At 66.1% G+C, this 21,209-nt stretch overlaps 2 protein-coding genes across 4 annotated transcripts in view; one reads left to right on the top strand and one right to left on the bottom strand.

Annotated features, from left to right (window-relative positions):
• Positions 1 to 14,441, bottom strand: part of ZZEF1 (zinc finger ZZ-type and EF-hand domain containing 1) — a 41,524-nt gene extending 27,083 nt beyond the window's left edge. The window contains 20 exon segments of the mRNA XM_031957320.1: positions 241 to 355; positions 582 to 652; positions 1,503 to 1,636; positions 1,791 to 1,954; positions 2,086 to 2,186; positions 2,306 to 2,518; positions 2,629 to 2,740; positions 3,165 to 3,313; positions 3,802 to 3,893; positions 6,346 to 6,444; positions 6,548 to 6,726; positions 6,947 to 7,063; positions 7,749 to 7,959; positions 8,280 to 8,479; positions 9,100 to 9,271; positions 9,817 to 10,011; positions 10,707 to 10,851; positions 14,051 to 14,121; positions 14,124 to 14,156; positions 14,159 to 14,441. Coding sequence (XP_031813180.1) covers positions 241 to 355; positions 582 to 652; positions 1,503 to 1,636; positions 1,791 to 1,954; positions 2,086 to 2,186; positions 2,306 to 2,518; positions 2,629 to 2,740; positions 3,165 to 3,313; positions 3,802 to 3,893; positions 6,346 to 6,444; positions 6,548 to 6,726; positions 6,947 to 7,063; positions 7,749 to 7,959; positions 8,280 to 8,479; positions 9,100 to 9,271; positions 9,817 to 10,011; positions 10,707 to 10,851; positions 14,051 to 14,121; positions 14,124 to 14,156; positions 14,159 to 14,441 — 2,856 coding nt within the window.
• A 140-nt stretch (positions 14,442 to 14,581) lies between these two features.
• LOC100931579 (neuferricin) lies at positions 14,582 to 20,619 on the top strand. Of its 3 annotated transcripts, none has more exons than XM_031957377.1 (4): positions 14,582 to 14,940; positions 15,106 to 15,246; positions 18,719 to 18,905; positions 19,832 to 20,619. In XM_031957377.1, the coding sequence occupies exons 1-4, from the start codon at positions 14,652 to 14,654 to the stop codon at positions 20,043 to 20,045; spliced, it is 831 nt and encodes a 276-aa protein (XP_031813237.1). In that variant the 5' UTR covers positions 14,582 to 14,651; the 3' UTR covers positions 20,046 to 20,619. The 3 variants fall into 3 exon arrangements, with proteins under 3 accessions (XP_031813237.1, XP_031813239.1, XP_031813238.1); XM_031957379.1 differs by lacking the exon at positions 19,832 to 20,619 and adding an exon at positions 19,120 to 19,825; XM_031957378.1 differs by lacking the exon at positions 15,106 to 15,246.
• Positions 20,620 to 21,209: the final 590 nt, after the last annotated feature.

Raw genomic sequence — 21,209 nt, 5'->3', positions numbered from 1 at the left:
CCCCGAGGGTCCCGGCCCAGTCAGCCAGGACTGGGAAGGGGCTCATGCTGGGCTTGGCGACCCTGGCAGCTGGGCCCTGTCTCTGTGGCCCAGGGCTGATCATGGCCGGGGGGAGCCAGTGGAGACTCTCGGGTCCTCCTTTCCAAGGTCCCTCTGCTGGCCGTCCGGCCCCATCCCCCAGGCCCACATCAATCCCCGCCAGGCTCGTGGGTCTCCGTGGGCCGCCCGGCAAGAGGTTACCTCCTTGGCGGCGGCCGCCTGCAGCGTGTCCATGACAGCCAGCACTTCCTGCACATCCAGCTCGGCCGGGCCCCCCTTCTCTGGGAGCAGCAGCAGGCCTCCGGGGTCGCGGCCACTGGAACGACACACGCAGCCCCCCTCAGACGAGACAGCGAGTGCGTCCCGCAAATGGGGGGGGGGGAGTTGCCCCTGCACCTGACTCCTCTCGGGGGCCTTGGGCCTCTCGGCCGCCACGTTGCTTCTCCTGCCCGGCTGGCCTCTGCCCTGGGATCCCCAGCGGGGGCCTTTTGGGGGACTCTGGGGAGGCTCCTTCCCCCCAAAGTGGGGGCTGTCAGACTTGCCTGAAATACGTGCACAAGGACCTGAAGGTGAGATGCGCGGACGGCTTCTGCTCCGGCTCCGTGATGTTCTTCTGGGAAACGCAAAAGGCCCTTTCAGGCGGAATCTGTCCCCAAACCCTTCGCGATGTTTCTGAGGGGGCTTCGCCAAAGGGAGGGGCTAAAGCAGAAAGGGGACCACCCTCTCGGAGGCCCGGGCCCCACGTCTGAGAGCAGAGCTGCTCCAGCAACGTGATGCTCGTGGGCTGGCCACACCTCTCAGGGGTCTCTCTGCTCAACACCTGACCCAGCCCCCCGATACAAATCAATCCATCAGTCCCACAGGCCCTGCAGGGAAGAGACCCCTCTCCCCCACATCCACCAGGACAGGCAGGATGGGGCTGGGGACACGTCAGGTGGGAGAACAAAGCTGAAAGCTGCAAACGGTTGGAGACCTGGCCTCCTGTGGAGGCAGAAGATGAGCAAAAGGGACAGGAGGGATGGAGAAGGATGTCAGCAGGAAGAAAGAAAAAAGCTCCTGGGGGGAGAGGTCACTGCACTCTCCAAAGCGGCTCAGGTGCGCCCACCTTGGCCTGGCGGGCACAGGGGAGGGACGGGGACGGACGGACTTTATGAAACCCGGCCCAGAGCCAGAGAGAACGTGCCCAAGGATGGTGCGCAAAGGGCGAGGAAAGAGGTGGGGAGAGGGGGGGCTGGGCCAGTTCAGAGCCACGCGGAGGTGGTGAGAAAGGCGAGCCCAGGGGACATTCAGGGCCCGTGGCCTCCAGCGCTTGGTGGGCTGAGGTGCAGGAAGTGGGTCCCCAAGGGCCCCATGTGGGCTCCAAGGAAGGCCCCAAACTGGGAACCAGAGGCACGACCGAGAAGCTCTTTCAGAGAGAGGGTCCAAAGCCCCTTGAGGTCCCTGAGCCCGGGGCCCCCACTCACCATCATGGCAAACAGGTGGCGGCGCCGGGCGCGGCCATCAGGAAAGAAAACAGCGGCTCCCTGGAGAAGCGTGTTCCTCACCTCGGCCTGCAGTCTTTTCAATGGCACAGGGTCGTCCCCTGCCTCGTCCACCACTGACAAAACCAAGGACGGGCCGAGGTGGGTATGCGGGTGGCCCACCCGAGAGTGCCCAAGTGGGGGGCGCTGGGGCCACTGAGGGCAAGGCCACAGGCTCCCAGCTCGGCCCCCCGGCAGAGGAGCAGGACTCACACCCCCCCCGCCCACTACCTTGGCACAGGTGCGCGTACAGGTCCTCGGGCACAGCCGGCACGCAGCTGCTCGGTGGCGGGGGGGACCCCGCCGTGGCCTGGGGCCCTGCCGTGAGCTCCGACAAACAGCTCTGCAGAAGCTGCAGCAACATGGTGCGAGCCAGGATGCACTCTTCCCTTGGCCTAGGGGAAGAACAGAGCAGAGCATCAGCTGGCCCCCAGGCTGGAGCCCGCACGTGTGGGCACCCCACGGGCACAGCGGGCATAGCTTCACATGCACGCCCCGCTGCGGGCGCTACGGCCCCCGGACTCACCGGGCCTCCAGTTTGCTGTAGAAACCCCAGAAGAGCTGCAGGCTGAGGCCGGCCGTGTCCAGCAGGGGCTTGTGCTTGAACCCGCTTTCTCTCTGGCGCGCCTTGTGTCGGGGAGACGAGAGACATGGGGTCAAGCAGCCCCTCCCCGGCTGGCCCGGGTCCTCCCCGGCCTCCAGCCTCTCCTCCCAGTCCCGCGTGTCCGAGTCTGGGACTCTCGTACCAGGTCCTGGGCCAGCTGCTGGACGAAGGAGAGCGTCTTCAGGAGCAGGGTCATGCCGCAGATGCGGTCGGCCTCGGGGTCGCAGGTGGCACAGCGGGTGCCGGGGCCCAGATCGGCGTCGGCGGGGCGCAGGTAGCCGTACACGCTCAGGCCTTGCACACCCAGGCGCTCAGCTGTGTCGCGCCGGGTACACAGGAACTTGACCATCAGATACTGGAAGGCAGGTGGGGTTTTGAGAAACGACTGGGCTCCTCCCAGGCCTGACCCTGTCGGCCCCCCTCCCCCTCACCTGACACTGTCCGCCCCCCCTTCCTGCCCCTGACCTTGGCCACCCGGCACGGCTGCATCTTCACTTCCACCTCATCCCAGTCCTCCTCGGCCTCGAACCAGCCGGCGGGCTCGTCCTCCCCAAGGTCCGCCCAGGCGCTGCCCACCCTGGGGAGGTCAGACACTTTGCTACCCTGTGTGTGGGGCAAGGGCGGAGGCAAAGGGAAGGGCGGGCAGCGGGCCTCAGGATGCCCCATGGGCCCCCAGCATCTGAGTCTGGGCCTGGCTTGGGAGGCAAATCCTTCCCACCTGAAGAGTGATCACTTGGACCCTCACGTGGTTATGGCATCCCCCCAGGGCCTGTGCCCGTGGGCAGGGCTGGCATAGAGGCCCAGAGCAGCCTATCCCCCACTGGTGGGCCCTGGGGCAGGAGGGGCGGGTCAAGGGGCCCTTCCCAGGCCCGGCCCGGCTCCCATAAGGCGGTAGGCCCCCAGAGCCCAGACTCGGGGCCCAAGAGTGAGCCTCAGAGGCCCGGGGGAAGGCATCCTGCCGGCCCACTTGGGGGTTGCGCGGAGGGGCCCCCGCTTCCTACCTGCTCTTTAAGAACTGCCGGTACTCAGGGAGTCTCCACGTGTCATACTTCTCAAATCTCTGAAAGTGCTCCTCGGCCTGGAACCTCTCCGAGGGGGTGTTGTAGGCAAAGACCAGCCCGCACTGGGCCCCGATGCCGCCCCGCCGCACCTGAGAGGGCACAAGGCACTCAGGAGCAGGACCGGAACCGCTCACGCCGTCGGACGCTGCCCTATGGGGAACCGGGAGCTCTGCCAGCCCCAGAGCAAAGCCGCGGAGTGCCCGGGAGGCTGCCAGTCACCTCAGAAGCTCTGTCCGCCTCCCAAGCACTGCGTGGCCACGTGACAGCTCTGATGATGATGGGGGCTGCGTCCTTGACATAAACTTGCCCTCCGTGCCTGGAGGGAGCCCTCCCCAGAGGGAGTGCCTGGCTGTACCCATCCATCTGAGAAGAGGCAAGTCTCCCGAGGAGTCGGGGCTCGGGGCGACTATGGGGCAGGGAGGCCAGAGCGTGGGCACTGCAGCCTGCAATGACCACCGGCCAAGCCGCAGCTCCCGCCCTGAACGGCGCCGCCCTAGGGAGCCCGAGCAGGCTCATCCCTAAAACCCCGTTCCGGTCCCTTCTGCTTTGGGGCCCAAGTTGATCCCCAGGAAACTACCTTGATCCTCAGCTGTGTGACCTGGAAGGCCGCCTCTGTGCCCGTGGAGAAAATGATGCTCGCCCTGGTCTTGCCCGTCTCCGTGAGAAAGCCTGACGAGAAAATCCAACTGAGTTCTCGGCACCGAGAGTGGCTCCGAGCCAGGGGACCACCGGGCAGCTGGGTCAGAACCGCCACCCAGCGTCCATAGGGAGAACGAGCCCAAGAACAAGCCCAACGCCCACTCCCCGCCTCCACATCCGACGGGTGGGCCGCCAGCCTCAGGCACTGGCCCGGAGGTTCTGTTCCTCAGGCCCAGCAGAACTGCTCTCGTTCCTTCTTTCCGTAGCCCCTGGCGCAGCCTCCCCCTCTCTAGGCTAACTCTTTTCGGTTCCTTCAAGTTCTCAGCCAGGGCTGCCTGATAGAGGCAAGGTCCGAGGTGAGGGGATGGTCCTGGCCTGCCAATGCCCCACGGACAGAGCCCACCGTGACCCTGGGCTCCTCTTCCAATCATCCAGGGCGGTGGCTGGATCAGACGGCCCATGACCCTCTCCCATGCTCCCGTGCAGGGACATGGGCTCTTTGGAGAGCACCCGCTTCCCTAGTGAACAAAGCTGTTCCTTGAGCTCCCCAGACTAGGAAGGGCCGCCCTGGGTCACTGCTGGGCAGAGAAATGCAAATTCAGACACCTTGGAGGGACCCTCGCACCTCCCGGATCGCCAGGGGGACAGGGACAAACAGGGGCCGGAGGGCATGGGGGAGACTAATGCGTGGTGGTGGACTTGGGGACTGGACATCCTGGAGAGGGATTCGGCAGCGCGCCCCCCACAGGGCGATCCAGCCGTGCATAAACTGCGGGCATCCCTGGAGTAGCAGTCACGCTCCCGGGGCTGTACCCTAAGGAAACCCTAAAGGAGGGAACAGGGCCCCCACGTGCACAAATGTGGCAGCGGCCCCCTCCGTGGGGGCAAGGACCTGGAAACCCAGGGGATGCGGGCAACTGGGGAACAGCCGGGTCAGACACGGGGAATGACGGCAATGGGATGCTATCGTTCGGACTGACACGGAGGGAGCAGAACCATGAGATGGCGCCCACGGTGACAGCGAGATCACAGGACGATGGCTTCTGACGGGCGGGGCGCTTCTGGGATGCAGGCCGGCTGCAGCGATCGTCGTCCGGACCCCAGGAGGACAGTGGGCACTGAGCAGGGATCATGGCGGGGCATTTGCACTCTTGTTGCGTTGTTCGCTGGCATTCTGCTTTCTCATCTGGCCCCTTTCTGATCTGACTTTTCCAGTGCCGCGTGACAAACGTGGGGCTGCGTCGGGTCCCTCGCTAGCTTGGGGAGGGGGCAGGCAAGGAAGGACGGCACGGGACATGGCTTTTTCGTGAAACGAGTGTGGGAAACCACACACGTCCATGGAAAGATAAAGTCTCATCAAAGACAAAAGTCCTCACGTGACCTGTTCTCTGTCGGCCAACTGGCCCAAGGCCGGACGATCTTGGCCCGGACACGGCTGGAACCCTGGGAGGCCGCCGGGGACGGACAGAGGCTGAGTGAGGGCCCGGCCGCTGCACGCACACGGCTTTCCCCACAGCCTGACTCCTAGGCCATGAGGGGACCCGAGCCAGGAGGCAAAGGACCAGGGCTGCCTGGAACCTTCTCTCTCCCGGAGGCCCTTCTTGACCGTCCCCTTCTCCCTGGCCCAGAGCCACCCCCCCATACTGCGAGCCTCACACACTGGAGCCCCGTGGGAGCAACGAGAGATGGCTCTGCTCGTTTTTCAGAGCATCAGAACCACCCGCCTCAGACACCTGAGGGAGGGGCTCTAGTCTTCCATCTATTAAGTTTCCAGCCACATTGCACGCGCCGACGAGCCAGTCTTGCCGCCCTGTCCCACAGCTGTGTCTAGGGGTCCCCAGCCCCCTCCCAGCATTACTCCAGCAGCAAGTTTGAAGATGGATAAAAACGGGCTCCCCTCCACCCAGCCCCACCCCCCCCATCCCTTAAAGGCTGCGCCACCATCAGACAGAAATCGGGATGGGCAGAAGCATCGAGTTGGTCCCCCAGAACTGGAGGGGCTCCCCTCCTCCAGAGCGAGGCTTTGGCCAGGCTGGGAGCTGTGTTCTGTGCGTTCCTGCGGCCCTGAGGCCTAACAGGAGTGTCCTCCAGTCCTCGGCCTCTGGCCAGCAAAGAAAGGGGAGTGGGCTCAAGGCGGCGCTTCCAGGACCCAGGCCAGGGGTCCACGGGAACCTGCCGTCGCAGGAGTCACGGAGGAGCGGGGGAGGCCCAGGCAAACTCACCAACAAGGAGGGCCGCCCCAGGATGCAGGAGTTAGGTCAGTTGGCTTCATTTCCCGCCCCTAGACCCCCAACTCCTCTTCAGTTAGGCCATCGGTGGGCCATCTTACGAAGGATCAGTGAGGACCTCCCCCAGAAGCAGCTCCTGGCACTAGCCAAGAGGCACAATGGGGCACCGAGGGTCCGAGGCCCTCCAGGAATGGTGCCGGCCCCCCGTGGCGCGAGCATCCCTACTCTGGCCGCCCCCACCCCCAGTCACTCACCGTCTCCACTCCAGGGCTCGGCCAGGAGGTTTTCTGGCCCCGACTTCTCGCCCTTCCCCTTGACGTCGCACGCCTGGAGCGTTGGCTGCAGAATCCTGCCTGGCCAAGCAGAGAAAATCTGGTCAGCCCTGCCCGGGACATGGCCCACTGCCCACCACAAAGGCCCGGCCCAGCAGAGGGGCCTCACAGTGGGAGCATTTACCATATTTGTAGAGCAAGTTCTGTCGCACGGCGGCCATCGAAGCGATCAGGGCCGAGGCCTGGTAGGGGGCGTCCAAGTGGTCGGTGATGGCGCACAGAGAGCTGAGCACTTTGGCCACGCTCCCTCGGGCCAGGGCAAAGGCCAGCAAGGTCAGCTCTACTTCCGGGTTAGCCAAGCAACTGTGAATAGGGCAAAGTGTGGGTGGTCACCCATGGCCCAGGGCTGGGGGCAGACGGAGCCGGTGACACTGAGCAGACCCTTGGCCCCTGGCGGGGGGATCCCTTCCAAACCACAAGAATCTCGGGCTCCAAGCAGGGAAGGCCACCCACCCCCGGGCCCCCGGGTGGAGGAGGAGACTGGGGCGGGGCCTCCGGGCAGGGGCCGGGCCAGAAGGCCTACCTGGTTATCCTCACCAGGAAGCCATCCACCTCGCCCAGGACGCTGGGAGACAGGAAGCTGGCCCCGTCCGTGGAGGCCGGGGAGAGCGAGAGCGGAGGCATGTGCTGCAGCGCTTTCCTAGACGAAGCAGGGCAGAGATGAGGCTGGGGGACAGGTCCCTCCCACAGAGCCTCACCCCTGCCCCGCCACAACAGCGAGGGCGCCCCATGTGCCACGCCAACCAGTCCCGTGACCCTGGGCCTCCAGAGAGGGCCAGAGGGGAGAGGGGCCAGCCCCCCTCCTTGGGGCCCTCTTCCGGACCTCCAGCTCCACAGCTAGCCGACCAGTGACCCCCACCTGGGGCACTCTGCCCTCTCCTTCCCCCAACTGGGAAGGCCCAAACTCAGGCTCTTCGCCCCGCCCTCGGTGGCCCCCCAACCCAGCATTCCCTAAGGGCCAGCTCCAGGCATGGGGGGAGCGGGACCAGCATCACCACCCCCCCTCCAGGCAGCCCAGGCCCCCGCCCAGAGGCTCCTCCTCCCCAGCCCTGCTCAGTCCCTCAGGCCGCCAGGGCCTCCTGAGTCACCAGAGCATCAGGCGTGCCCCGAGGCCAGACCCAGGTGAGGGAAATTTCAGGGGTGGGGGGGGAGGGGCGCGTGTGGCTGGGCACCCCCTCTTCCCCACCGCCGCTTTGAGGCTGGGGACACAGCGAGCTCTCTGTGGCAGAGACCCCCCCCAACACCCTGGGGGACTGGGGCGGGGCACAGGATCGCCCTTTCCTCTCCCCCTGACAGAAGGGTGGGTGGGCTCGGAGGCCGCTTACTGGGTGTTCTGCAGAATGGTCTGGACGAACACCGGGCTCGTCTCCATGGAGGCCGTCACCAGAGACGTCAGGAGGGACCAGTACCAGATGGCGGAGGCGTCGGAGACCGAGACCCCCGCGCGGCGCACGCGCTGGAAGCCCACCGCCCGGAGCCCGTGGATCCGGGTGTCGCAGCCATCGCTGAGGCAGCGCTTCACGTTGATCTGAACGTCTGCCAAGAACAGAACCACGTCTGGGCCGGGGCCTCCCCCAAGCCTCGGAGCTCTGTGCCCCAGCAGGGGAAGAGAGCAGGGGACAGGCTGCAGCGCCCCGAGCTCCGCGCCCCAGGGCCGGCCGGCCGGCATGGGGGGCGAAAGGGGAGCCGCCGAGACCTCCTACAAGGTCCCCACTACGCCCGCCGCTCGGGCCCCGCCGGCACAGGAAGGACAGGGGGCCGCACGAGGCGAGTCTGAGCGGCGACATTTGTCAAGCCCCAGGGAGCGCGCCTGCGGACCAGCCCCCCGGCCCGAGAAGGGCCCCGCCCGCACTCACACAGCTGGCTGATGTTGGCGTTCTCCAGCAGCGTCACGTAGCCAGTGACGTTGCTGGGGATGTGGACGTCGCGGACCTCCTGGAGGCTGCTGGCGCTCCTGCCCACAGCCACCGTGACCTGCTGCGGCATGTAGCTCTGGTCGCTCGCCGCCACGGCGATCGACAGGTGTCTGAGGACCACGTCCGGCTTCATCTTCAAGCTGCGAGACACGAGGGGGCGCGGGACACTCGGAAGGCGTCCCCACGGTGCTGCCCCTGCCCCTGCATCCTCCCGAGGCGACCAGACCAGTCCTTTGCCTGTGACCCCCAATGTGGCGCTGAGGCTGTGGGGCTGGGGGCGACCCCACGCTCATCTCGGGCACTCGTGGCAGGTGAGGCCCGAGGTCCCCCCAGACCCCCCTGGGCGGCTTCCCTCAGAGCTGTGGCTCCAGAAGCCACTGGACCTGTCCAGGATCTAGTCCAGCCCCGCTCCCGATGCTCTGGACAGAAGCAGGCGGCCAGCGAGGGCTCAGCCCGATGGGGGAAGCACCGTGGCCTGCGCCCCGGTTACTGTATTGCACCCAATGGGAAGCGGCAGGGTCTGCTGGGACAGATGTGCAGGGGCAGACCCCAGCCTCTCTCTCTGAGCCTCAGTGTCTCCAGAAGCCGGCAAGCACTCCAGAGAAGGGGGCAGCGGGAGGAGAGCCCCAGGCAGGATGAGGAGGGGTGGCGGGAGCCGGCCGAGGGCAGGAGGGCCGCCCAGACGGGCTGGGGTGCCGGCCCCACAGCGTCCGCAGGTCTCCTGGGGGCATCGGCCCCGGCTCCCTCTGGGGCTCCTCACCGGATCCAGTGCGAGCGGGCACTGCCGTCGGACTGCCAGAAGGACGACGTTTCTCCATTGGTCATCTTGTTGATGTCGGCCGAATTGGAGGATGTCTCAATGTACGTGTAGCACTTGGCGACGGCCTTGAGCTGGTCAGACTCAGGGCTCCCGTTCAGCTCTCCCGGGGCCTCTGCAAAGGGAACCCCAGCTCTGGCACCCAGGCTGCCCGCCTTCCTAGTCTCCTCACCCTGCCCGGTGAGTGGTCCAAGCTGGGCCCTGATCTGTAGAGTGGCCCGAGGACCTCCTGGGTCAGCATGCCTTACTGCAGGAGCCCCAGTTCTACCCAAGCCGGCTTCACAAACCTCCCTGTCTTCCTCAGAATTCAGTCGTTTGTTTAAGACTCCCCCCGCTCCCCAGAAAGCACGGACTGTTTGGTCTGACTTGACACCTGGGTGACTGAGCCATCCCAGAGGCCCCCAGCCCGAGGCCCACAGCAGGAGGCCCCCAGCTGGCACTCCCCTGCCCTCCACGTCTCCCATTTACCCCCTCTCACCAAGACGAGCCGCCTACCATCCCCTACATCATCCAACAGTCCCCAGGACTCGTGTCTCCAGTGGAAGGCAAGGAACAAGGAAGGAGGCACCAAAGGAGCCCCTTAGAAACCCCTGGGCCCAGGAGCCCCCCCCCCCCCCCCCCCCCCCCCCCCGTGGAGAACAGGCAGCAGGCCGCCCTCACCCTTGTCCTTCTGTACAAGCTGGTCCAGAGACTCTCTCAGCACGGACGACCTCATGGCACAGATGGTGTGGCAGTAATCCAGCAGCGGGTAAGGAAGCGCCATGCTTGCGATACGGTTCCGGTGCAGGAAGCGCAAGATCATGGCAGAGTGGGCGCCCAGGCTCTCTGTGCCTTCAGAAAAGATGTCGATGAAACCTGAAAAGCAGAGGGACGGTCGCCGCGGGCTCGGAGTCTGAGTCGCCCCAGAGACAGGGCTGGGGACCCCGAGCTGCCCCAGACATGGGGTCCAGCAGCTGAGACCTGGATCCAGAACCAGCCTCGGACACTTTCTAGCTGTGTGACCTGGGAAAGACGAGTGACCCCTTTTCTGGTCCCCCCACCTCCAGGACTGTGGGGCAATAACGTATGGATACTGTGGCTGGTCTGTTGTGTCACACTCTCGGGGCCCCCACCAGGGTCTGCTTGGCAGAAACACTGGAGCGGCCATGTCCTTCTCCAGCTCATTTTACTCATGAGGAAACTGAGGCAGGCAGGTGACCGCCCAGGGTCCCCAGCTAGTCTGAGGCTGGATTGCCGACTCCGAGCTCAGGGCTCTACACCCTAGGAACAAATGGGGAGGAGCCCCAAAGTGCCGGAGAAAGGAGAGAGGAGTCAGAGTCAGCCTTCTCAGAGACCCTCGGCTGGCCTCAGGAGGAACAGGACCCCTGTGGCCCGGGGCCAGCCCTCACCATCCCAGCCCCCCCAAGGGGCCGCCCCCGGCCCATCCCAGGACGGATGGAGAGAAACCAGGCCATCTCCCTCCTCCCCGTGTGAGGCGGTGGATGAGCAGGAACCTGGACCCGGCCGGCCAGAAAGCTCGGCCTCTGCCCGGGGCCCAGGCCCAGCCTCACCGGGAACCAGGGAGCAGGCCTGGAGCTGCCTGGTGATGTGGCTCAGCTCCCCAGGGAGGCTGGCGCCCCTGGAGCTCTTGAGGGCCTCCAGCATGTTCTCCACATCCACCGGGCCGTCCGCCTCCACGTCAAACTGGGCGAAAACCTGCCGGGCAGAGATGGGTGCGTTAGCCAGAGACGCCAAGGCCCAGGCCGGGCGCCCCGGAGCCCTTCTGGGCGCGCAGAGACCCCCCAGCCCTGGGCTTTGGGGATGGCAAACCCCGTGCAGGACGCACCCAGGGCCGCGTGCACGACCGCAGGACTCTGGGAAGGGGGGAGTCTGGGAAAGCAGAGGTCAGGCTGAGCCTGACCCACAGTGGGGAAAGCGGCCGGAGCAGGGTGAGAACTCAGGCCTCTCGGGGCTGTCTGGTGCCCTGGCTGCCGTCTCCACAGCCCCCTAAGCTCCGCGTCCTGAGCCTCAGCCCTGGGCATTTCAACCCAAGGGCCCTGCAGGCATCTGCCTCATCCTCCCCTCAGCTAGGGCTTCGTCCTCCGTGATGGGGGCTGGGCCCTGAGCTCCTCCTACACAGAGTCCTCCCTTCCATTCCACCTCCCCGCCCTCTCCCTGCTTCCCCAAGGGCCCCTGACGACGCCGGTGCCGTGGCTGGGGGCTCCTCTGCGCCTGCCCGCGGCCTGAACCAACCGGCCATTTGGCTCTTCTCCCACCTTCTGTTTCAAGGCCCATTTATTAAGCGCCTACTACACGCCGAACACTGGGTCTAAAGAAGAATACGTCCTGGCCTCGGGAGGCCTGTGGCCGACCAATGGGAGCCAACGCGAAACGGCGGGGAAGGAGCTGGGAGGCCTAGAAGAGGCTTCCTGACTGGAGCTGGGACTTGGGGGAGGCCCAGGGGGGAGGCGGGCGAGCTGGGCAGCGCGGGCCCCTGAAGAGGCGTCACTGAGCAGAACCGGCTCCGGGCCCGTCCGCACGCGGCCTTTGGCCCTCGAGCTCCTGGGGCCCATCCTGGCTGCGCTGGCCACAACACGGGGCCATGACCTGCCCCGGTGCCAGAGGTTTGTCCGGCAGCAGGAGCACCAGGTGTAGGCTGGTGCCCACCTTTACCTACCCCCCCCCCCCTGGGCTCCAGCACCAGCGGCTCCTTCACCTGGCCCTTCCCCTGCTGCCCTGCACCAGCCAGCCCCGCCTCCGGCCCTACGCTGGAAGAGAAAAAGGAGGACGGGAGCCCTCCCGAGGCCTCCCCAACAAGGAACCCGCGGGAGCCCCTGCCAGCTGGGGAGGTCTGGGCCCCGAGAGGGCAGCCCCCGGCCAGTGCCTGGGGAGCCTGAGGGAGCCCTGGGGCAGAGCCAGCGACCAGAGCCAGCGGCCTCAGACGCCCCGGCCCGGGCAGAGCGGGGCTCTCTGCTCCATGGCTCCTCGGGATCTGGAGCACAGGGAAGGGCCTCCCATAGAAGCCCCATGGGGGGGGGGGTTCCTGGCCAGGCCGCTTGGGCAGGCCCTCCCCGCCCCTCAGAAAGCAGCTCCGAGCCCTGCGGGGGACACTTGGGCCGGGGCCCCCAGCTCTGCGGGCGAGAGCCCCCGTCCCACAAGGAAGGGCTGGCACTGGCTTCTGCCCCAAGCTGGGAGACGGGCTGGGCAAAAGTCCTGGCCCAAGAAGCGGTTCCGGGGCAGGGACTCGGATGGAAACTCGAAATGCCTTTGGTAAAAAGGCCGGCCCACCCCCGGGCCGGAAGGGAAAAAGCGACTCGGCTCTGGACAGGGAAAAGGGGCAGGGGCCCAGGAACCGGGGCAGCCCATCGGGCCCGGGGGGCGTAACCCCCCCTACCCCACCCTTGGGGGGCCCGGGACCTGCCCGAGACCCCTGGGGGAGGGCAGTGTGGACAAGAGGGGGGCCCCGGCTCTGGCCCCCCCAGGGGGCAGGGGCCCCGGGTCCAGACCCAGGTATGGGGCATTCGGGGGAAAGCAGGGGCTCACAAGCCACAGGTGCACAGCTGCCCCACACGCTCCCCCTTCCCCAGAGCCCAGTCAGGAAGCAGGCGTCTCCTCTGTCTAACCCCTAACAGGGCACCCCAAGCTGGGGGAATGGGATCAAAGGGCCCGGATTTGGTCTTCCTCGGACCCTGAGTCCCCTGCGGGAGTGAGCCTGCTGCCGGCCGAGGGGCAAGCCCGGCGCCGCTGCCCCTGCCAGGGCTGGACTTTGCCCGCTGAGGAGCTGCTGCTGCCACACCCTCCCCTAGCAAGCAGGAGCTTCCTCCCCCCACAGGCCCGGGGGGCAGGCTTGGGGCCGTGTCCCTGCTCTGGTCCCCCCCCCACCAACCGACGGCCCCCAGGCCCAGGCCAGCCCCTCCTCCAGGCTGCCCTCAGCCTAGGTGGGGGGCAGGTCAACCTCTGGCTGCCAGCCCCAGGGCTCCCCTCCCCGGCTTCCCTCCTGAGACGGGGAGGGAGGGAGGGACGGACTGGACCCCTACAAACGTGCAGCCCCTGGGGCTGGACACTCTGCAGGTGCCCTGGGGGTCACCGGGGTCAAAATGGCCACAAGTTCCAAGTGGGGAAGGGGAGCTGGGCTGGCCCCTCCCCAGGGAGCGCCCCCAGGCCCGTCTCCTCTGCTCCCTGTGCCAGGGTCTCGGACCATTTGGCCCGCCCCCCTGTGGGTGCCGGGCCAGGGATGTGTGAAGCTGCCAGTCCCTCCCCAGCCAGGCTGACAGGTGCCCCGGTTGGGGTCGGCCCCCCCCTCCCGTGCCGGGACGGTCTGCCCCGGTGGGTCGGCCTCCCCCCCGCCCCCATGGGTGACAGGTCGGCCCCTCACCCCCTGCGGTGACGATCCCCCCCTGTAGGTTACAGGTCCGGCCCCTCCCGTGCGGGACGGTATCCTGGTGGGGGTCGGTCCAAATCCCTCTTCCCCCTCCCCCCATGCCGGTGACAGGTCCGGCCCCTCCCCCGTGCAGGTGACAGGTCCGCCCCCCCCTGTAGGTGACAGGTGCGGCCCCTCCCCCCCCTCCCCCGTGCCGGTGACAGGTATCCTGAGTGGGGGGTCCGGTCCGTCCCTCCCCCTGGTGACGGTCCCCCCTTGGATTACAGGTCCGGCCCCCCCGTGCCCGGTGCGGTTCCCTGGTGGGGGTCGGTCCGTCCCTCCCCCTCCCCCGTGCCCGGTGACGGTTCCCCGGTGGGGGGGTCCGTCCCCTCCCTCCCCCCCCCCCGTGCCGTGACGGCGCCCCCCCCCCCGTCCGGTGACGGTCGGCCCCCCGCCGGTGACGGTATCCTGGGTGGGGGTCGGGTCCGTCCTCCCCCCCCTCCCTCCCCCGGTGCCGGTGACAGGCCCCCCCCCCGCCCCCCGCGCGGGCCCCACCTCGTCCCCGGCCCGCGCCTCCGGGGCCTCGCGCAGCTGCTCCCCGCTCACCACGGCGTCCCCGCGGGCGCGCGCTCCTCCAGCCAGCGCAGCGGCGCCGGGCGGCCCGAGCCGTCGGGGCCGGGGCGCCAGGGGCCGGGCCGGGGGCGCCGGGGCTCAGGCGCGCCGCCTGTCGCAGCGCTCCCGGCTCCAGCAGCGCCGCGGGTCCCGGCAGGCCTCCCGCAGAGGCGCCGGCGGGGCCCGGAGCGCCGCAGGCCAGGCCCGGGGTCTCGGGCCCCGGCGCCCCCGGGCCCGGCCCCGGCGCCCCCGGCGCGGCCCCCGGCCCGGGGCAGCCCCCGGCCGGGCCCTCGAGCTCTTCGTCGTCGCTGCCGCCGCTCGGGACGTTCCCCATGGTCCGCAGCGCCCGCGCCCGCCGCCGGCCGGGACTGACTGGCGCAGGCGCGCGCGGGGCGGGGCGGGGCGGGGCGGGGCGCGCCCACTTCCGGCGCCGCTTCCGGCTTCCGGCCTCAGCCCCGCCTCCGCTCCCGGCAGCCCCCGCCGTCTCCGGACCGAGGGCCGGCGGCCGCCATCTTTGTGAGGGGCGGCGGGCGGCGCAGACGCGATGTCGAGGAGGAGGAGGAGCGTGGGCGGAGGCGCGGAGCCGCGGCCCAGCGTGGCCGTGACCGTGACCGTGGCCGTGACCGTGGCCGCGGCCGCGGCGGCGGCGGCCTGGCTGCGGGGCGGCCGGGAAGCTGCCTCGAGGCCCCGGCTGCTCCGCGCCGCCGAGCTGGGCCGCTACCGCGGGGGCGCGGGCGAGCCCGGCCTCTACCTGGCCCTGCTGGGCCGCGTGTTCGACGTGGAGGCCGGGCGGGCCCACTACGCGCGCGGCCGCGCCTACAGCGGCCTGGCCGGTGCGCGCCCCCGACGCGGGCCGGGCCGGGGGGGGGATGGGGGGGGATGGGGGGGCGTCTCCTAGGCATCCCCAGGGGCGTGGTCTGCGCCTCCCTCCCCCCCGGGACCCCCTTCTCCTGCACCCCCACGGGCCTCCCCCGCTGAGCCCGGCCCCGTCCCTGCAGGTCGCGACGCCTCCCGAGCCTTTGTGACCGGGGACTTCTCGCGGGACGGCCTGAGCGACGACGTGTCGGACTTTGGCCCCGCGCAGATGCTCATCCTGCGGGACTGGCTGCTGTTCTACGAGGAGAACTACGCCTTCGTGGGTGCGGGCCTCCCTGGGCGTCCTCCCCCCCCCCCCGGGGGTCCCGGGGCCCCTCGGCCCCAAGCGCCGTCTGGGGGGATGGGCGTGTAAAAGGGGCGCAGGAAAGTTTGGGAGAGGTTCGCCCAGCAGGGGGCGCAGCGTGGCGGGAGGGGGGCGTTGCCGGAAGAAGCTGGGGCCGAGACCCGAAGGACCCCCCCGCCCCCCCCCTGGAAAGGGGGCGGGGCTGGCGACCAGCCCCAGCCAGCGAGGGGAGGAGAGTTAGCGGCTCGGAATAAAACCGGCCACCGGAGGCGAGGAGGCGGCTGGTCCCGGGCCGTGAGCTGGGTGTGCCCAGGTGTGAGAGCCCCTGCGGCCCGGGGCCGTGAGCTGGGTGTGCCCAGGTGTGAGACTCGGGCGCCCGGCGGGGACGCGCCCGGAAAGAGCCGCTGCCGGGACTCTGGGCGCCCGGATGGCGGATGCGGAAGAAGCCCCCAGACCCACGCTCTGCGGCCCCGCCCCCACTTGCCCTCTGGCGCCCTGCCCCCTCCCGCGGCCTTCAGGAAGGAGTCTGAAGGGCTCCTGGCTGCCCCTGGTTCCAGTTGTCTTATCTCCCCTGATCCCACGCCCTCGGGCTGCCCCGGCTGCTCCCGCTGCCCTTTGCTCCTTCCCCACCCTTGTTACTTCCAGGACCTTTGACTTAGCGTCCGTTTCCTGCTTCTCCCCTGCCCAGGGACGGGCTCCACGGCTGCGTGTGGCTTTCCCCGTTAGGGGCTGAGCTCCTTACAGGCACATGCTGTGCTTTGCCTTTCTTCCTGTCCTCGGTGCTGAGCACTAGCGTCTGGCGCACAGTAGGTGCTCAGAAAACCTTTATTAACCTTTCTTCCACAAAAGGACTCTTCTGGTATTGGAGGATGGCTGTCCGGTCCCCCTAATATCCCCCTCATATCTGTTCTCCAAATAAAATGCCCTCGTCTCCTTCAGCTGACCCCCACCCGGCCTGGTCTCCAGCCTCTTCCCCATCCTTTTGGACCCCAAAGATTTAGGAGTCCAGCTTCCTCGTTTTGTAGACCAGAAATCAAGTCCTGGAAGAAGAAGAAGGTTTGACTCCTTGGAGAGCACTATGGGAAGAAAAAGGTCATTTGCCTTTCCCTGGATTGCCCAGTCTTTCTTCTGATCTCCCCAGCTCCGTTCTCCTCAGGTTCACTCCCATAAGTGTCCTTGGGGCGTTCCCACTTTGTTGCCAAAATAATCCCCATAAACCCCGGCCCAGGCAGCCCCAGCCCCCAAATCTTTGATGACAACTACCTAGAAAATGCAGGACTCTCCACCATCGGAGGGGTGACCATCACATGCAGCTCCCTGTCATAGGTGAACCCCCTCCCCACCCTTTCCTTCTCTGTCCCTTTGCCTGGGGTGCCCTCCCCCATTTTCTCTACTTAAGCGCTCCCCTTCTTTCAGGGTCCAGGCTAAGCCCTCACTCTCGTACAGAAGCCTTCCCCAAGGTCCCTAGGCTCCGGAACTGCTCTTCTTTGTCACAGAGCTTCCTCCCTGCCCCCTGCATTATCTGCCATCCTTTGGGCCATTTTATTTCCCCAATTTGGTTAAAGTTCACGGTCTAGATTCTGGTTTGTCCGGGAGCCAGGACAAGAGGTGAGGGCTGAACTTGGAGGACGGGGCAAGGACTCGGGGCAAAGCCCAGTTCAGCACAACAGGGAGCCCTGAGTTCGCTGGTCTGGCGGGAGCCAGGAGGCCATGAGGAAACCTGGTGGGAAGTAAAACTAGAAAGACAGACACGGCTCACACCATGGGAGAAAGTCACCAGATGCCCGCTGTACCAGGTGCCAGGTGGCTCTTCAAAGGCGGGTCCTAGAGAATAGACACTGCCAAGGGAAATGGACTCCTTGGATCTCGGCGCTCCTCTGAGGTCAGGAGGGCGGGCATTTTGCTTTCCTCCGACGGTCCTCCCAAGTGCCTGCTCTTCTGGTCCTCCCTCCCCAATTAGGACTCACAGGCTGATTCCCTGGATGAGGACGACAGTGGGAAGAGACCCCAGACCTGCACTTCTGAACTCGGCTGTCCAGTGATTGGTGACTTCGAGGGATGATGTCTTACCTGGCTCATGAATGGGATTTCAGTGAGGCAGTTGCCCAGTCATCAGAGGTCGTGGAAGACGAAAGCCAGGGGGGCTGGCAGTGACGCGGGAGGTAGTGGAGACACCCGACCAAGCTCCAAGCTCCAAGCCTTCGTGGCGCCAGAACGGATCGTAGACGTCTTCCCGTGTTTGGGGCAGACGTACTCGTCCGGGGCTTTGAGGCCCACCCGCTGAGACGGTTTTACTGGGAAGAGGCTGTTTTGTGTGCCACAACTCCTTGGAACCGTAGGTGAGAGGTGGGGACAGGTGGACCCAAGGGTTCGGCAAGCCCTCCCACTCCGGGCGCTGGTCCTCCTGGAGTGCTCCACACTTCTCCTGGGTTACGTAGGACATGAGCGCCTGACATTGAGTAGTGAGCCCCAGGATAAGGAGCGGAGGACAGGCATTTCCCGGAGTAGCGCAGGAGGAGATTTCCTGGAGTATTTCTTTACAAACGCCCGCCTCGTCGCAGAGAACGAGCATAAGGCGAGTTTGTTTTTATTTCACCAAAGCCAGGTGGAGGGTGGCTGTCGGAGTCCAGAGTCTTTGATTCTTTCAACGGTTTCAGGAACATTTCAGAAACTTCCAACTGAAGCCCATTTCCAGGCCTTGCTCCCGGCAGAACCCTGATGCTGAGAGCAGTCTGGGCTCGTTGTGTGATGGGCCATCAGGAAAGAATGGCGAGACCGGCCCAGAGCCCTCCGCCAGATCCCTCTGCCCAGCTTTGTGACCGGATGCTCCCCTGCGTGCATCAGTACCCAGGCCAGGATGCTCGCCTAAAGTTCTCAGAGATTCCCCACCTCCATTTCTCTGGAAGAGAAGGCCCTCTCGGTCACCCACCCCTTAAAATCCAGTTCACACGAATGAAGCGTTAAGTGTCCGTAATTAAGTGCTTCCCATGGGCAAAGCCCTGCGCCGAGTGCTGGGGAGAGGAGAAAAGCTCTCGGCGCTCATTCCAGCTTCCCGACTCTCCGGTTGGCAAAGACCACGGAGCCCTGTGAGGCCTTCCTCAGGGACACCCGCCCCGGATTATTGGCAGCAGCCGCTAAGCCCCTCCGCTGTCTCCCCGCCGGACTCTAGCCTGAGGACCTGGCCCTAGTCAGGCAGCAGTTTGGGTTTTAGAAGGATCGTTCAGACAAAAGACTTTTGCCGGCCCAGGGGAAGCTTTCCGGGGACTGAGGGGGAGCAGTAGGTTGCCGGGGCCCTGCCCTCACCCAGCGGCCGTGGCTGAGGGGACTTTGCCTTGCAGAGAGGGGGCAGGACTGAGTGTTTGGGACATGTGTCTTGGGGACTGGTCGGGAAGCCCTGCAGGTGGGGAGACCCGGCCCCGGCCGCTCTCATCTCGCTGTTCTCTTGCTCCCAGGAAAGCTGATTGGGAGGTTCTACAAGGAAAATGGAGAGCCCACTCCCGCCCTCCTCCGGGCGGAGGCCACCATGGCACAGGGGGTGGCAGCCAGGGAGACAGAAGACGGACAGAAGCAGCAGTTCCCCCCGTGCAACTCGGAGTGGAGTTCGGCCAGCCCGGGCCGCTTCTGGTGCTCCAAACAGAGGTAAGTGGGCAGGAAGTTGGGGGGCCTCTGTCTCTGGGAGGGGCATCTCTGGGACGGAGTGACCTGCCTGGCATAGAGTAGGTGCTTAATAAATGCTTATTCCCTTCCTCCAACTGTTAAAAGATTTCAGTGAGAGCCTTTATGTAGTGCTTACTGTGTGCTGGCAATTGTGCTCAATGCTTCTGATTATTACCTCCCTCGTTGCTCACCACAGCCCTGAGGGATGGCCGCTATTATTGCCCCGATTTACAAATGAGGAAGCTGAGGGAGACTAGGTGAAATGACTTGCCCAGTCTGAGGCTGGATTTGAACGGAGGACTTCCTGACTCCAGACCCAGCCATCCTCTGGGGGAGGCCGCAGAGGTGACCGGGCCCGAAAGCCGGGGGATAAATGGCCGCGGCAGGATCCGCTGCCCCCTGGAGTCTCCCTCGGGCCCGGCTTGTGTGTGAGGAGGTGCTGCTGCCCGCAGTGTCGGGGGCAGGGGAGACCCGGCAGCGGAGGGAGCAGGGAGCCTGCGGCCTTTTCGTTTGCCGGAACCTGGGCCTTTGAGAATGAGTTTCCTGAGTCTCAGCTTCACCAACAATGCATCGGCACGCGCTGCCCACGCCTGTGCCCTTTGCTGTGGCCGCTTTTCCTTGGGGGCTCCCCCAGACCCCCATCTGTCACCGCCACTGGTGCTGTAAGGGGGGAGCCCAGCTCCCAGCTGCGCTTTCTGAGTGTCAGCGTGACCCGGCTGCGCCCCTTCCCACAGTGCCGCCCCAGGCTGTCTCCTAGGCCCGGGGCCCCCATATTCTCAGCCAGGGCAGGGGGCTTTTTGTGAGACACCGGGAGGTCAGGGGAGTGTCCTTTGGGAACTGCCCCCCCACCCAATCCTTGGCTCTGGGAGGCCGAGCTCCAGGGCCACTTTCTGCTCTTCTGTCCGCAGCGGAGGCGTGACCAGGGCCTGGGCCGGGGTCCCCAGAAAGCTGTATCAGCCGGGGGGGAAGAAGCCCCGCTGTGTGTGTGTGAGAGCCACGGGCCCCCCCACCGGCCAGCCGGCCTCCGCCAGCCATGGCGACCGTGGCGACCTGGACGACCCGAGCCTGCAGGAGTACCCGGGCTGCCCGCCGCTGGCCAGCAGCTGCACCGTGCGAGACTGAGGCCTCGGGCGGCAGCGGCGGCGGCGGCGGGAGCTGGGAGAGGAAGGAGGGGAAGGGGAGACGCCGGGAAGCTCCAGCAGAGCAGCTGAGAGGGCGGGCAGGTGCCCTCCTCCCCCTCCCCACTGGCGCCCTGCCTGAGCAAGACCAAAGCAGGTGTTGGTAGTGGGGGCCTCAGAGCCGGGCGTGGGGGGAGGGGGCGCCTTCGGGGAGCCTGGCCTTCAGGCTGGCCAGCCAAGCCACGGAGCCACCCCCGACCACGTGCAGCGGCCGGGCCACCTATGGGGCGAATGAGCCAAACACCGTTGTTAAGCGCCCGCCATGGGCCGGGCCCTGGTGTCGCGCCGGAAGCGAGGCCGAATGCAGGCCGGGCCCACTTTCTTACTGGTTTTTCCTTCTGTGGTTTCTTTTACGACGTGATCTACGGGAATGGCAGGACTGCAGTTTGTACCCCTCCTCCAGCTGCTCGCCCTCTCAGCAAGGGGGGGGGGGGCATTTGGAGCCACTTGGCTTTTCATCTTACTTGATTTTTCCCCCAGTTACATTCAGAACAAATTTGATTTGTTTGTTTTTAAGATTTTTGTTCGGTTTTTTATTTTCCCCCCTCCCCCAATTAAAAACCACTTGAAGTAATGGAACATTTCCTAAAAAGTCAAAAAAAGGGGGCCTCCCCAAAATCCCTCCGGAGACGTTAAGTATAAAAAGAGCAGTTCCCGGCCGTTGGTTCCTCCTCCCACGGCTGGTCATCCCGGAGCGGGCCGTCTGTGCTCCCACCGACTCCCTGTGCTGGACTTGGCGGCTTTTTTCCCTTCCTGAGAGCGCCCTGCTCTCATAACCACAGCATCCCGCAGACTCGCACCACCGTGAGCCCGGCCCCGTTGATGGGCACCCCCTCCCGGCCTTTATTTTTGCCCTGAGAAGAGAGCTGCGGTTTCTGGTCCCTGATGGAAGGCTTTTTTTTTTCCTGGGTCCCCAGCCAGGAAGGTTAAGTGTCGGGAAATTTGGAAGCCTCCCCCGCCTGGGCGGGCTCCAGGCACCCGCCCTCAAACTGCCCCGGACATGGCGTATTTTTTATCAATCTGACTCAGTTCCTGCTGTTTGAGAAATGAGGCCTTGCTCCGAGATGCTTTTTTTAGTTACTAGCGCTGACTGCGTTTGCTCCCACTT

Source organism: Sarcophilus harrisii, chromosome 3 (assembly GCF_902635505.1).
Source record: "Sarcophilus harrisii chromosome 3, mSarHar1.11, whole genome shotgun sequence".
Lineage (NCBI taxonomy): Eukaryota > Metazoa > Chordata > Mammalia > Dasyuromorphia > Dasyuridae > Sarcophilus > Sarcophilus harrisii.
The sequence above is the reverse complement of the archived record's forward strand: the minus strand, read 5'-3'. Positions and strand labels throughout refer to the sequence as shown.